The sequence below is a fragment of the Eulemur rufifrons genome, chromosome 5, assembly GCF_041146395.1.
Source record: "Eulemur rufifrons isolate Redbay chromosome 5, OSU_ERuf_1, whole genome shotgun sequence".
NCBI lineage: Eukaryota > Metazoa > Chordata > Mammalia > Primates > Lemuridae > Eulemur > Eulemur rufifrons.
This window is the reverse complement of record NC_090987.1, coordinates 14,272,030-14,287,030: the sequence shown is the minus strand read 5'-3', so window position 1 is coordinate 14,287,030 and position 15,001 is coordinate 14,272,030. Positions and strand designations below refer to the sequence as shown.

At 45.3% G+C, this 15,001-nt stretch overlaps 1 protein-coding gene across 2 annotated transcripts in view; it reads right to left on the bottom strand.

The window, feature by feature from the left end:
• The window catches only part of FECH (ferrochelatase), a 30,740-nt gene extending 25,336 nt beyond the window's left edge, over positions 1 to 5,404 (bottom strand). The window contains exons 1-2 of one of the 2 annotated variants that reach the window (XM_069467966.1): positions 5,250 to 5,404; positions 1,934 to 2,060 (exon numbers count right to left, since the gene is read on the bottom strand). In XM_069467966.1, the coding sequence (XP_069324067.1) occupies positions 1,934 to 2,060; positions 5,250 to 5,316 (194 nt within the window). In that variant the 5' untranslated portion in view covers positions 5,317 to 5,404. Of the gene's footprint in view, positions 1 to 1,933; positions 2,061 to 5,170; positions 5,211 to 5,249 lie in introns of those variants that run through there. The other variant, XM_069467967.1, reaches the window with a different exon arrangement.
• Positions 5,405 to 15,001: the final 9,597 nt, after the last annotated feature.

Sequence of the window (15,001 nt, the reverse complement as noted above, 5' to 3'; positions counted from 1 at the left end):
CAAAACATGAGGTTTTTCCTTTAAACTATTAAATGTACATAATAGGAAACTTAAGCTCATCAATTAATACAGGAACAATAATTCTGTTCTACCGTATATGGTCAGCATTAAGAAAAAGTAACAAAATTCCAGCTCTTCATTAAACCTAATTGGCCTGTGCACCTATACTGCCTCTAGAACAGACTTGGGCAAATTACAGCCCAGGTACCAAATTTGCATGCACAAGCAAACACACACACTGTCTGTTTTTATAAATAAAGTTTTATTGGAGCACAGCTCCACTCGTTTGTTTACATATTATCTATGGCTGCTTTCACATTACAATAGCCGCAAAAGAGATGGTTTGGCCTACAAAGCCTGAAAAACTGACTACCTAATCCTTTGCAGAACAAGTCTATCAACCCCTAATCTAGTACAGTGTCTAGTCTAGTATTCCAGTCTAGTCCAGTGTAAGCATTAAGCAGCACAATGCCTTCATGATGTCTGGCATCAGAATGATCCACACTCATCGCTTTACCATTTCGAATGTGGAGAAACTAGAAATAACCTACGTGCCCCAAAATGTGGGACGGGATAAATAAATTACTTTAAGCTATGAAAAATAAAGTAAAATAATATTTATATGATAACACAGTAAATAAAAAGAGGAAGTTATAAAAATATTCAGTATTGTTACATTTTGCTAAATATATGCTGAGTGAATATTAATAGATACAGAGACAAAATATTGGGTGGTAAGATTATCAGTGATTTTTTTCAATCTTTTTTTGCCCCATCTGTATTTTCTAAAATGAACCCATTTCTTTTGTATAAATATGATATAAAGTTATTAAGAGAATATGGGAGTTTTTTAAAGATTTTTATTTAATTTTAATAATATTAAGGCTATTTATATTATTGACTTTTGCCACTAGAATAATATAGTAGTGAAATAATTTTTCTTCCAGGGTCTACACTGAATTAGTTCCGTCAATTTATACCAAATATTCATTCGAGTGGCTGAAGTAGGAAGAGGGGCCGGTGGGGGCACGGAGGAATGGCGCCCTGCTTGGCACCCTGCCAAACACAGATGATGCAGGGCCCCACCCCTGATGCTCTATCCCCAACAAACTGCACTTTACTTAGCACTCAACCCATGTACCCACAATCACATGGTAAAAAATAACAAACACAAAATAAGAATGTTTTATTTTCCTAGTTGTATAACTTTCACAGAAAAATGTCTGGTCTAGCAGAAAGGTCAAGGAGCTAAACAGGTCACTTTCTTCCTTCCACTCTGCGTCGTGTTAAAGCACGCTGTTCCTACGCACCCATCTAAATAACTTCCCCGTACAGAGCCTTCGGTGGCCTCCGTGCAGAGGAAGACCGGAGGACAGCTGTGGCTTCTGCTACTGAACAGGGCACAGCAACAACGTCACGCCTGCTGCCAGCCGCCAGCAAACGGAAGAGGTGAGGTAGGAAACGTGTACTTGATCTCTTTAATAAACTATAAATCATATTATGTCATTTATAATTATGTTCACTGTGTTAATAGATGAAAAACAATGGTCGAATTTCCTATAGAAATTCTTGGTGGATTATTCTTTATTCTGTACAGAACATACATTTCATAGGCATAATTATGTTAGGTTCATAAATGCATTTGCAGTATATATATAATTTGTGTTATGTGACATACTCCAGAACCAAACTCTCACATGATTTGCAGACTGTTTGTAGTCAACTACGTGTCCTTTAACAAAAGCCCTGTTGCAGAGGTGGGGAGAGGGATAAAATCTGTGGGTTAACAGCTACTGAAAGGAAACCAAGAAAATAGCATATTACTCGTACGTACTGGGTTTTCTCAGCGCCTTTCCTCCTAGGCATCTTGTATCTACTGGTGTTTGCATAAACAGAGAGAAATCCTTATTTGTACCTGACGTTAGGCTCATACCTCTTCTCCGGTTGAACTTGAGGTTGTGCGCTCTTGGCATGCTGGGCTGCTCCTGTGGCGGCGGTGGCGGCTGCTGCACCCGACCTGCACCTCCATGGCTGGCAGGCCCTCATGCGGCCGAACACCACTGTGACAAAATTAAAGTGCTAGCATGAAATCTAGCTGGAAAGTAATTTCTTTTGAAGAGATCCTCAGTGCATAATTCCTGGCTTTAAAGTTTAAAGAGATGCGACAGCAGAGATGATTTTCCTAGCATTTCTCTGCAGGCAGGTAAAGGCACGTAGGGCCTCTGCAAGGGGAGGGGCGGGGGGGGCTCGTCCCCTAGGATGGCTTATGAGGGCTGCGGGGAGGCTTCTTAGAAACTACACACACCTCCTCTCCCTGCCGTGGCTGCAGATTTTGCTATGATCCCTTCTGAGAAGCACTGCACATCATGACATTACTGACAGGAGTATGCTGCTCACGTGGAAAGGGAGGGCCCGCAGAAAAGGTGAAGAGCCACTGATTTAGGGGGTGGAAATGGGGCCAGTATTCAACCCATTGCACATCTTATCTGTCTACAACCGAGAACCCCCGTGTTCCCTTGGATGCTGACAAAGGGGGTCTCTGCTTTCCAGGCCTGTTCTGGCCCTCCTCCTGCTGCACCCCACCCCACAGGGTGGTCAGTCTACACCAAGGAGACATGCCTCTCCCAGTATCCATGCCCCACATGCCACACCAGGCTCCCAGGACCCCAGAACTCCCTGTCCCCACAGCCCCACACCCACTTCCAGGATCTGTACAGGCCTCTTTCCTAGATTCATCCTCCTGAGGGCAGATTACGTCATCGGTGTGACCAATTCTTGACCTGAACAGTGACCGAGTCATTCAGGGCAGGAGCAAGAATGAAGGCGAGATGTGAAGACTGGAGCATCCACGTGTGTGTGCACAAGACTCCTCACAAGGCAAGAAAGAGCGGCGGTGGGAAGAGAAGCAGGAAAGCCACTGGGTCAAAGGCAACTGTCCCAAGGCCTCTACACTTCTACAGGAGCTCTAGAAAGTTCCAGAGCTCATCCTTCCAAGTCATTATGAAGGTCTATTTGTCAGTGTAGGAGGATGGAACATATTTCACAGTCCATTAGCTTGCTATCCCACATATGATATATATGCCTTCACGTCTATCTTTAGACAGCCTACAAATAACACAAGCTATCAAACTGAGGAATATGCAGAAAAGGAAAAGATGATGTAAGAAAACAAAACTTCATAACTCCTGAGGTGGTGAACATCCATAGTCCCAGCTACTCATGAGGCTGACGTGGGAGGGTCATTGGAGCTCAGGAATTTGAGATCAGCCTGGGCAACATAGCAAGACCCCATCTCAAAAAAAAAAAAATAACTTCATAACTGCTGGACAAACCCAACTGGTGATCATTCAAAAGTATAACTGTTCCTTAAGAAGTTCATGGATATCAACTGGTTCTTCAAAACCAAATTATTTTAATATTTTGGATGCTTGGGAGTGGGGCAGAGAAAGGTAGAAGGCAAGGTTCACAAGTACTTAAATACATAATAGGGCCTTTTTCCATCACACAGGAGATGAGAATTATTTCAAAAGTACTTACAAAAACATGTACCATTTTAAAAATTAACAATAGAAATAAGGTTCTATATTATGACTATTAATAAAAATGAGAAAGGTTGCTTCAAAAAAGAATTGTTATTTTCTGGTGTGGAGCCAAAATATTCTAATGTCTTTTATTTAAGCACTAAAACTCTTTTTTACTATCCTAGAAATTTTTTTCTAATTACAAAAGACATATATACTCAGTGTAAAAAAATTGGAAAGAAAAAGGCACAAAGAAAAACAATAACTCATATAGATAAACAGTATATGGCCCACTCCAAGAAGCTTCTTATTGATTCTGTAATATGCTAAACACACAGCATATAAAACTTTGCTTTCCTACTTTTACTTTCAGAGGTCATTTTTCAGAAATACTACTCAATTTTTTCCAACCCAGATAATGTTGATCGTTTCCTATTAACCAAAGTGATTAAAGTATATATTGCTAACTACACCTTAAAATCGAAAAAGTCTGTAACACAAATGTACTTCAAATCTACTTCTGTCATGGTTTCTGAATCCTTCCACTTATAACCTAGACCACAAATAAAGTTTCCCATATTGTCCCATGACCTCAAATCTAGAGCCTGTCAGACTTTATTTGCGACAGGAAAGTGGGTGAAAGAAAAGATTAATTCAATGCTTCTTTCAGCCTCAATCCTGGCACTGCTGCTGCTTCTTAAAAGTTACTGCATTTCATCCCCCAGTGTCCTCAGTAAGTTACCCTCATTGTACACTGGGTCCTTATCAGTTTCCTAACAAAGGCACCAGCAATGAGATATGGAGGTTCAGAGTGGATTCTCTCCACTCTCTCTAAGTGGGTGCCAGAATGTTGACTTAGGGAACTTCTTAAAAAATAAGTCAGGCCTGTGTCCAGTCACTGTTCAAATGCAGTAAATAAGCATCTTATTGGTGGCTGTCTTTTACATTAATCACTGGGAACATTTTGAGGATCTCTATGTACCCGTACTGCGTGCTAGGCACCGTGCTAGCGGCTTCACCTGCATCCTACTGATCTCTATGGCAAGCCTGTGAGGTATTACTTTTCTCCTTTTACATTTACCAAACCTCAAGCGAGGCTGGGTGCCTTGCGCAAGGTGTCACTGTTGGAAATGCCGTACCGGCCAGGTGTGTCTGACCCGGAGTCCCATCAGTTCGTGCTGTGGACACAACCTATATTTCCGGTTTGCATCAGAAATGTGTGAGGTTGTTACTGGGCCTCATGTGTTCTCCAGGTATCTCTGGAAATCACTAGCCCAGGTGGGTCCGGCTGCCAGGGAGGAGTGATGCCATGGGCTTTCGGCAGCAGGCAGGGAACTGCAGGGCAGATGCCCACGGTGGTGATGATGACGATGCCTTCCTTACCGTACTCTCTGCGGCAGGCCCTGAACATATCTTCCCTCCCGTCATCCCCACAATCTTTTTATTACAACCAAGCCTCTAAGAAATTCAGCCACTGCTCACAGCCACCCAGCTGACCTACGGGACTCGAACCCGCGCCTCCCGCATTCCGGGCGGCCTCCGGGTCAGTGCCCTGGGTGCTCCGCTCGCCCCTCCCAGAGGAGGGCCCGTCCCGGTCCGCTCTCCGCGATGCCACCCGCCCCTTTGCCCGCGGCTCCCGCGCAGCCCACCGCGGCTCTTGGAATCCCCCAGGCCGGAGTGCCCCGCCGTCGCTGGGACCCGGGCGGCGGCCGCGACAGCCCCACTTACGCCAATCGCAGGGCAGGGCGCCCGCGGCACGCAGGGCCACAGCCATGTTGGGGCCGACTGAAAGCATTCCCGGGGCAGCCGCGGCCCGAGTCCCGAGCTCCTCCCGCGGCGGCGCGCTTAAAGTGCCGCGCAGCCAACGCCGAGCCGGGAGCACTCCCCGCCGCGTCCCCCTCCGCCAGATATCGCGCGGCCCGCCCCCGTTCCGGCGCGCCCGCCCATTCGCTGCTGCCGGGAAGGGGCGGGGCTCGTGAGGCTACGGGCGGGGCCAGGTGGAGACACGCCCCTCGCGGAGAGCCCGCCCCGGCTCTGGGCCGACCCCAGCGTGAGAAAGGGCCGCGCGGGCTGCGCGGGGCACCTCCTCCCTACCACCGCCGCCGTTCGGTGCGAGCGCTGCCGGATTCCAGGTTGCGCTGGACGGATGCCCCGGTTGCTCCTGCCAACCTGTGCAAGGCAGGAGCCGCAGCCATGACTTAGCAAAGAACTTTCTAGACGTTTCATTTACTATTACTTAGATATAAGGATGCTTTTGCCTCAGTTCTCCACTTTGCCTGCCTAGTCACAGCTTAAGTGTGCAGGCCCTGTTTTGTTTTGTTTTGCTTTGTTTTCAGAATAGAAAAAGGCATTATCTTATGTTAGACGCTTATGTCATTATTGAGTTTCTCTATAGCACCTGTATGTATTAATAGCAAAGTTTGACAGGTGAGACCCGAAAACAAACCTACTTACAACTTGAGCGCACTGGGAAAAGCGAAGGCCAGCCTGGCTAATGCATGTCTTGGCGGGGTGGTATGGTGCGGCGTCAGCATCACAGCTGCTCACCTGCCCAATTTAGTCGCCTGCCCCGCCCCCAGTGTCGCTCACAGGGACAGCAGGGAGGCGCGCCCCCCTCATTTCTAGCCATTCCTTTATTCTTACACCCCCGCTAGCCCACGCTGCCCGTCTATGTTCAATGCATCGTGGAATACAAGACCTGCGCTTGATACAGAAAGGTCTCATTCGTGGAACAAATACCAAGCACCTACTATGTGCACTGGTAAAACAGCGGTGAACAGAGCAGACGGGGCTAACGTGAGGGTTAGGAGAGACACAGGAAATAATCACAACATGTATTTTGGGTGATGAACGTTAGTTAGAAAGAGGAATGAAGCCAGGTAAGGGGGTGGGGTAGGGAAGGGGCTAAGGCATTTTGAAACAGGTGGATCCGAGAGGGCCTCACATATATTTAGGCAGAAGAATGAAAAGAATGAGGGCCAAGGCCTGTGGAACATTCTGGCAAGATGGAGTCTAGCTTGAGTTGAAAACCAGTTTTCTGTAGCTAAAAACTGTGCTATTGATTGGATTGGTTTTTTATTAAAGTTGATCCCCCTTATGGTTGGTTATAAGCGCAGTGTAAAATGTCGGATTAAATGGATTGCCTTTCTTGTTATCTCCATGATGTTCAAATCCAAGCAGGAAATGTTCCCTGGAAAAGGGGCAGTTAAACTTGCTCCAGGTATCAAACTACCTTCCTGTACGTTTTGCTAATTTTCTACCTTTATAACCAAAATTATATTTGTTTTAAGTTGCCCTTTAATGAAGTGATCCTTGTGGGTTATTACTTCTCTACCTACAGCCTGAGCCCATTTCTTCTAAACAAACTACATAAATAGGCTGCACATCTTGAAGTGCTGTGCTGGACGAAGTGTGGGCAAGGCTAGAGAATAAGAAAATGCCAGGGGTTTTAGGTGTTGAAGCTACATGGGTTCTTTTCGAGCCCCTCTGGGAGGCTCCGGATAAGTCACCCCCTCCATCCTGGGTGCTGGGCCCCTCCTGCTAGGTGGAGATAACAGGGGTTCTGGCCTCTCCCAGGGAAGCCCTTCTGATTAGTGACAAGGCATAAAGGTGCCACATCTCACCAGTACAAAATCAACAGTTGGGCTGGGATAAATTTGCATCTGTACAGAAAAACATGCTTTAGTAAATATATCAACATAATTTTTTTAATTAATTAACACCATTTCATTCATTTTATTCACATCTTGTACTTTCATTTTTACTGACTTAAAAATTCATTCAAAATTCTTTGTGTATAACACCTCCTGATGCACACACTAATGACTCATAAGTTATAACTGAAAACAGAATTTCACCATTTTTCCCCAACAGAGTAGCGTAACAATTGTTATTCCTGATCTATGGCTCATTTCGTACAAATGTCAAATATAACAGCTTTCCAAGGAGTAAATGTTTATGTTCTTAAAAAATGAAAGCAGATAAAATGTGATTTATATTGGTCCTTTTCAAAACTGGTAGAAAACATCCTTAACCAGAAATTATGAACTCTAAACACAGGCTTACCATCAAAGCCCTTTAAAGGCCAAAGAAATTTGCAGAACCATATGAGATTTATTTGTATATATAAATGCATTGTTCCCTGGCTTACGTATTTTTAAAATTATATACCAATTCCATTAGCAAACAAAAGGCAGAAAAGGCAGTCTCTGGGCTAACCCAGATAAGCGGCACCCCCACCACGTGGGAGAGGGTTTGTCTGAGGCCTGGTGACTTAATTAGTGAATAAAGCACTCACCTGTCACAGACCAACACTCCGAGTTCAGCCTGTGGTCCTCCATAAAATGAATTTGTTGGTTTCAGCTCAGTGCTTCAGGGAAGGGGGGGAATCCCCTAATTCATTACTTGCCATGATTGGCATCTCTGAGCTACACAAACTAAATTTAGATTATGCAACTCTGATTCCTTAATCAGAAAAAGAACGAAAGAGGGGGGAACATAAAGGGAGACTCAGTGCGAGAAAAACAGAGGCTGCGTGTGAGAAACGGTAAAGCATAATGATTACTCAGAGAAATCCGATCGATTGTCCCCACAATTGTTTTACAACAAAGAGGCCACCAACTCCGGACCAACATGATGTGCATTTTGACTCACCCTTCTTAAGCACACAGAGCCTTCAGCCCACTGGTGGTGACAGGTTTATTAATCCATCTGTACGTATTTACTGACCGTCTACCATGAGCAAAGTGTTATATCAGGTAATGTGGAGGATCAAAAAGAGTGAAATAGAAAAAATACCAACTGTACTCTGAAATACTCCATTCATTCATGAAACAAACATGTGGAGTCCACTCTATGTCCGTCATGCAGCGGGCACTGGGCATTCAGCAATGAATCAGACAGTCTCTACTCTCACGGAGCTTACCTTCTAGAAGGCGAGGCAGATGATTGTTTTACAACAAAGATAAAAGATATGCAACATGATGTCAGCGATGGCTATGGACATGGGAAGAAATAAAGGCCATGAAGGAATGGAGAGGGGTGAGAACTGCTCGTTTTGGTAGTGCAGCCAGACCCACCTCTCTGCACATGTGGCATTTGAGTGGGGACCTGGGGACGGTGAGGGAGGTTGTCTGGGGAAGGGATTTTTGAGCAGAGTGACCAGAAAGTACTGGAACACATTTGAGGCTTGTCTTTGTTTCCTAGGGGTACTGTAACACAGTATTGTACCACAAATGAGGCACTGAAGTTTGTTACCTTCCAGTTCTGAAATGACAAACCCCAAATCACAGTAGATCTGTGGGGCCTTGTTCCCTCGGATACCTGTAGGGGAGGATCCTTCTTTGCTTCTTCTGGCTTCTGGTGGTGGCCAGCAATCCTTGTGTTCCTTGGCTTGCAGAGGCATCCCCCCAACCTCTGCCTCCGCCATCACATGCCATCCTCCCCTCTAGTAAGGACGCCAGGCACACTGGATTAAGGGCCCACCCCAATAGCCTCATCTTAACCATCTGCAACGACCCTATTTCCAAATAAGGTCACAGTTACAGGTACCCAGGGGTTATAGTATGTCAACATATCTTTTGGAGGGGACACAATTCAACCCCCAAACAAGGCTACTGAGAAACATCAAGGAGGCCGTGTGGCTTGAGCAGAATAGGGGAAACCAGGGCCGACTGACGTAGGACTTCGGAGGTAACAGAAGGCTGCATCTTCCCAGTGATCTCCATGCAGCAGAGTAATGCTGTTACTGAAGGTTTAACTGAAGGTAACAGTAATGCTGTTACCTTCTGTTTCAGAAGGTTCACTTTGCGGTGTGGAGACAAAACTGGAGTTTCTGAACTGATGTCACGACTCATTCTGCATGACTAAATGTGCTTGTTTTCTCCCATGGGTTATGATTTTTTTGAGCTCATACTCGACAAGAGCAGTTTTTTCCAGAGAGTTCTCTGTTCCCTGGGTGGTAGAAGGGACCCTAAGGGGCCTTTCTGGTTTGCTTCTGCCAAAACCCAGGGGTCTCCCCAGTCTTAGACAGGCTTGTGCTGGTTTCTCAGCTTGCTAGTCCTGCCGCTTGCAGGTGTATAAATTCACAGCCAGAGAGTTGACTCTTCCCAGGAAGATTTTATTCTCTACCCAGAGCCCTGGGAAGAGGCACGCTTCCTTGTCTTTCTCTGGGCTAGAGGGACAGTCGCTGAGGCCCTGCTTCATGCAGGGGGCTGGCCCTGGCTCCAGCTTCCTGTTCCTGCATGGGCATTCTAGGGGCTGGTATATGATGCGCTCACTTTGTGAAAACTCATGGAATTGCACGCTTAAGATGTATGTCTTTTTCCATATGAATGTTATCCCTGCGTGAAACTTTAAAAGGCCCCTTTAGTGCCTTTTTCTGGGATCAATTATCTCCCTAACCTAACAGCTCCAGCCTTAGGACCCTCTCTAACCCCTTCCGCTCCGATTCTGATGCCCAGAGATCTTCCTTTCACAGTCAGCTAAGATTTGGGTGGGGGGAGAATATTATATTTATCCAGTAAATCTGCTTGTAGTGGGGGAACAAGAGGTGAGCAGGAATTTCCCTGATACAAGTGAGAGATGATTTGGGGCTGAGAGGACAAAGGAATGCTTTTCATCAAGAAGGTATTGGAACTCACAAGAAGAGCAGGATTGGAACATGCTGAATGGGAGAGACATGGTAGGCAGAAGAGCACACGCTAACAAGACATGCACTTGGCCATGGCACCAGGTCCAGGAAGGATTAGGAGAAAAGGCTGCGGGTCATGCCTGAAAGTGCTAAGGCCGTGCACCTTTGTAGGCTAACGGGACTCGATAGCCATGACAGTCACGGAGCAGAGCAGCCTGTTCAGGGCTGTGCTCTGAGGGACATAGCTGGGCAAGCAGAGTGTGGGTTATGAACATAAGAGGGGTGAGTCGGGAAGACCAAACAGGAGAGTGTGGCCACAGGTGATGTGCAAGGTGTGGAGGGGAGTGGCAAAGCAGTGAGGGATATCAAGAAGTAGAGAGGACAGGAAAAAGCAGGTATTGGCATGTTGGCGATCACAGGGAAGGTGGAATCCATTAACTCAAAGGCTTCCAGCCTTGTGAGGCTGAAAAAGAAGCATGTTAGTCGGCAGGAGATCTGGTTGGAGACAAAGGTAACTGTACCTTTTGATTGCAGCTGTTTTCATTTTGTTTTGTTTTTACCTGAGTATATTTTATGTTGCAGGAAGGACAAACAGGCATAGCTATCCAAAAGGAGGTTTTAGTGGTCATTGATGTAGCATTGGTGATTGAAACCAACCACTCATTCATCATTTTTTCAGCACCTGCTATGTGCCATGCACTGTTAGGCACTGAGGATGCAAAACAAGGAATAAAGCCCACCCCGGCCCACAAGAAGCTTATACAAAAGTAGAGAGAAACAGCTATATAAACAAAGAGAGAAATAAAATGTGCAGAGCTATGTTCCCGGTTTTATAAACAGCAGCATGAGCACAAGGGCTGTCAGGCCATCCCCCCACAGGAGAGGCTGCCGGTGCTGGGCACCATTTCCCAGGCTGACCAGGGAAGCGGGGACAGCTGAGGGGACAGGCCTTGCAGGTTGAGAGGGCAGCAAACCATTCAACAGCAAGATTCATTCTGCAGGTGCTGGTTTGGTAAGTCGGAGGTGAGCTCCGACTGAGCTGAGTGTGGTAAGTATCGAGGCTTGGAGGCAGGCAGGGGCCGGCTCACAGGGGGCCTCGTAGGCCAGGCTCAAGGTCTTGTATGCGACAGACCAGAGTAGCATAATAAGGAAAGTTAGGACAGACTCTTGGGGTATGCCCACATTGGGCCAGCAGGAAAAGGAATAAATGATAGTAATGGTTTCCATTTATTAAGTGACAGACATTATAAATCCTTGCCACCATCTTACAAAGAGGTCGTATTACCCTATTTTATAGACGAGGAGAACAGTCACAGAGGTCCTGATTTGCCCAAGGCCACACAGTTAGCAAGGAGCAGAGCCGGTATTTGGAGCCAGGTATGTCTGGCTCCCAAGCCAGGACTTGCTCCACTCCTTCAGGCTGCAGCTCAGAAGAGAAAAGGGTGACAGAAGGCAAGGGTCAGAGAGCTCGTGTTCTCACCACTCACCCAGTCGTTCCTGTCGCCAGCATCAAGGATTTGTTAGAGCCGCTGTCGGCAGCTATGAGACAACTATGAATCTGAATGCACTAAGGCTTCTTTTTTTATTTTAACAGACAAAGCCAAAGAATGATGCCTATCTACCCATTCCCGTGGCCCAGGTTAAATTTCACTTACAACTTTCGGAGTTACATACTGCCTTTCCCCACTATTTACGGAGAATCCATCATTCTCCTTACTAATTTGCTCTTCCTGATAGCTCATAATTGAACATCTCTTCCTATCTGCTTATGCTCACTCCCTTTCGTCTTTAAATTCAGAGTAATGACCTCTGGGTAAAGATGAGGACTTGAACACATGGATGTGGTTTCACTCGCTCCCAAAAACCCTACTAAAATGTCAGTAGAAGTTTTGTATGCACCCACATTAAGCATTTATTCATCTGCCTTCCGGCTTTTAAAATTCTGTTGCTGTGGTTCCCTTTTTCTTTTTCCCCTCCTTTTGGGGCATAAATGCTTAATGATTTAGGAGACCCAAGAAAACTGAATCCTAAAGCTGGCTGTGCTAAGACAAGAACAATCCAGATCACATAACAGAATCCCCGGGTGGCTCAGGATTGGCGGCAGCAGGTACCTCTGGAAGTGGGGATGAGAAGGAGATGCTAGAATGAGAGGGATTGAAAGTCTGTTAAAGCAGCAGATTGTCTAGATTCCCGCCCTGCAGTGGGGTGACTGTCCCCCTCCCCCGCAGCCAACTAGCGGTGTGGTCCCTGGAGAGGTAACAGAGGGCTCTGGACTGCAGAACCCAGGCACAGCTGAGAGCAGGGCCACCACGGGTAACAGCGGAGTTCAGTGAACTCCACTAACTGACGTTGCGGAGAGCTCTCTTCTGCTTTTTCCCTCCACAGGAAACCCAACCAGCCTGAGAGGAAAGATCTAAACCGATACTGACATGGGCCCCCTACTAATCAGCCCAGGCGGCCCAGCCTACAGTGGAGCTCACATCTCCTACCTACACACGTGGAACGTCCAACGGACATTTACCCACAATTCTATATGGAAAATATGGTTCAAGTGTGAAGATAGATTAAAAACATCTTCAGACAAGCAAGGTCGCAATGAACTCAACTTCCATGAGCCCTCTCTTAGGAAACTACCAGAGAATGTGCTCCACCAAAATGAGGATGTAAACCAAGAAACAGGAACCAGTGGGTACAGGACACAGGATGGCCAAGAGGGGAAAAAGGCAAAGGAAATAGGATGAGTGAAAGATGGCAAGATGACAATTGTGTTCTAAGACTAGAGGGAAACTAGTTCAGACTAAAGCAGAGGCTCCAGGAGAAGCTTCTATGAAGATGTAACTACTCAGTATGTCTGAACAGCTTTTGGGATTAAACTAATGGTAAAGAAAAAATAAGACAACTATTAGTAATAGGAAAATAAAAAAATTGGGCAGAAAAGGAAAAGCAATTATAGCATCCTATGCAGTCAACCAAAATTACGATTTAACTAAATTGGAAAGATGGGGAGATGCGAGAAGGGTGCGCATGAATGGCAGCGACAGAAAAAGGAAGTGAAATCCTCATCTTCCTTAGAAGAGTGACAGATAATGTCTAAAACTGAAATATCAACAAAGTAAAATAAGCATGTTATTTAGCAACATGGAGGTAAATACCTAAATAAGCTAACATTTTTGAACACCTCCATTTCTGAGTTGGGATACGAAGATAAGTTATATCAGATACAAACTTGATATTGACTCTAGAAACTGCTGTCTTTGTCCCACATACAAGTATGTCGATGTCTCTTTAAAGATCATGTTCTTCCCCTAATCATGTTAATAACAAGCCATGAGGGTAGAAGGAAACTTTTCAGTATAAGAAACTAAGTCATTTAACTGAGTGGCAACTTCCAAATAATACGGATTACAGTATTTGTACATCATGCCATCCCTTCTTTTTTCCTAGAAGGGATGAATGAAAAACACTGATTTTAAGGCAGCTTAAAATAATTCAAGCTTTGGAGTTACACAGCCTTCCCTGGCGTTCCCATTTCCACCACGGAGATGAATATGAAACCATTTAGTGAGGACCTACAGCAAAAGTTCGAGAGGCTTAAGGTTGAGTTTAGAAGTAGGAGGGAGCTACCTAATGACTGCCAACCTCACTCTGCAACAGCCTCACCTGGGAAACTTTTTAAAAACATCCTGGTCCCACCGCTGAAATTCAGACTCAGCTGGTCTGGGGTGAGACCCAGGCGACTTATGTTTAAGGTCCCCTGCTGATCCCAATGTGCAGTCAAGGTTGCTCCTTAGAATTGCTAGAGGCAGCAAGGTGGAAGGGAGCTGAACAAGGTGGAAAATGGGGTTGCTAGAAATGGCTAAAGGACATTTAAGGAGATGGCAAGTTGATTATTTAATTTGAATTAGCCTCCTGCTTGTCTCTAAAACTTTCAGCAAGTCTGTTACATAAGTGCCTAAGGTGAAGGTGGTTTTTGGTGTAAAAATCAACAGGTTTCCGGGAGGAAAGAGCCGTGAGATGGGAGTTCACTGACAGAAGAGGCCCGAAAGAGCAGGAACTCAGATCCAGGGGTGTCTGTGATCCCTTGGCACGTAGGGACGTGGGATGACATTTGCGATGCTTGGTTTAGGGCAACAACCACACAGTGAAAGGAATAAAGTCCAGGTGCAGGAGATTTGCACCCCACTGTGCTCAGTTTCTTGGCCTCAGGTCACCACGACCTTGACTCTCTTATCCTTGGTCTCCTTTAGTATTTTAAAATTCTCAATCCATTTACATGATTAAAATTTAGGCCAGGTGTGGTAGCTCACACCTGTAATCCCAGCACTTTGAAAGGCTGAGGTGGGAAGATCCCGAGTCCAGGAGTTGGAGGTGGCAGTGAGCTGTGATCACACCACTGCACTCCAGCCTGGACCACAGTGTGGGACTCCATCTCAAAAAAAAAAAAAAAAAAATTAGGCTAATTGAGCCTAACCTCTTCACTTGAATTCTGATCGAATGAACTGCCTAGTTGAAGATGTTTGGAACTCATTCACATTCTTTCAAGTATTTTTTTATTTAAAGATATAGGACAAATAGACTATAAATGCCGTTTCCATCGGTCATTTCATTTAATTGCAAAACAGGATAAAATCTGATGTGTCCAAAAACAACACAAAAAACAATTTAAAAAATGTAACTAGGACCAACATACCTAATTTTAAAAAAACCATTCCCTTTCATTACCATATAACTTTAGTAATACCTACTTAATTGGGGCAATATCTAACTTCACATATATACATCATAAAAAATAAAAAGATAAAAAAATGCAAAAGGCATGAACTAATTAACGTGAGACAGAGATGTTCAG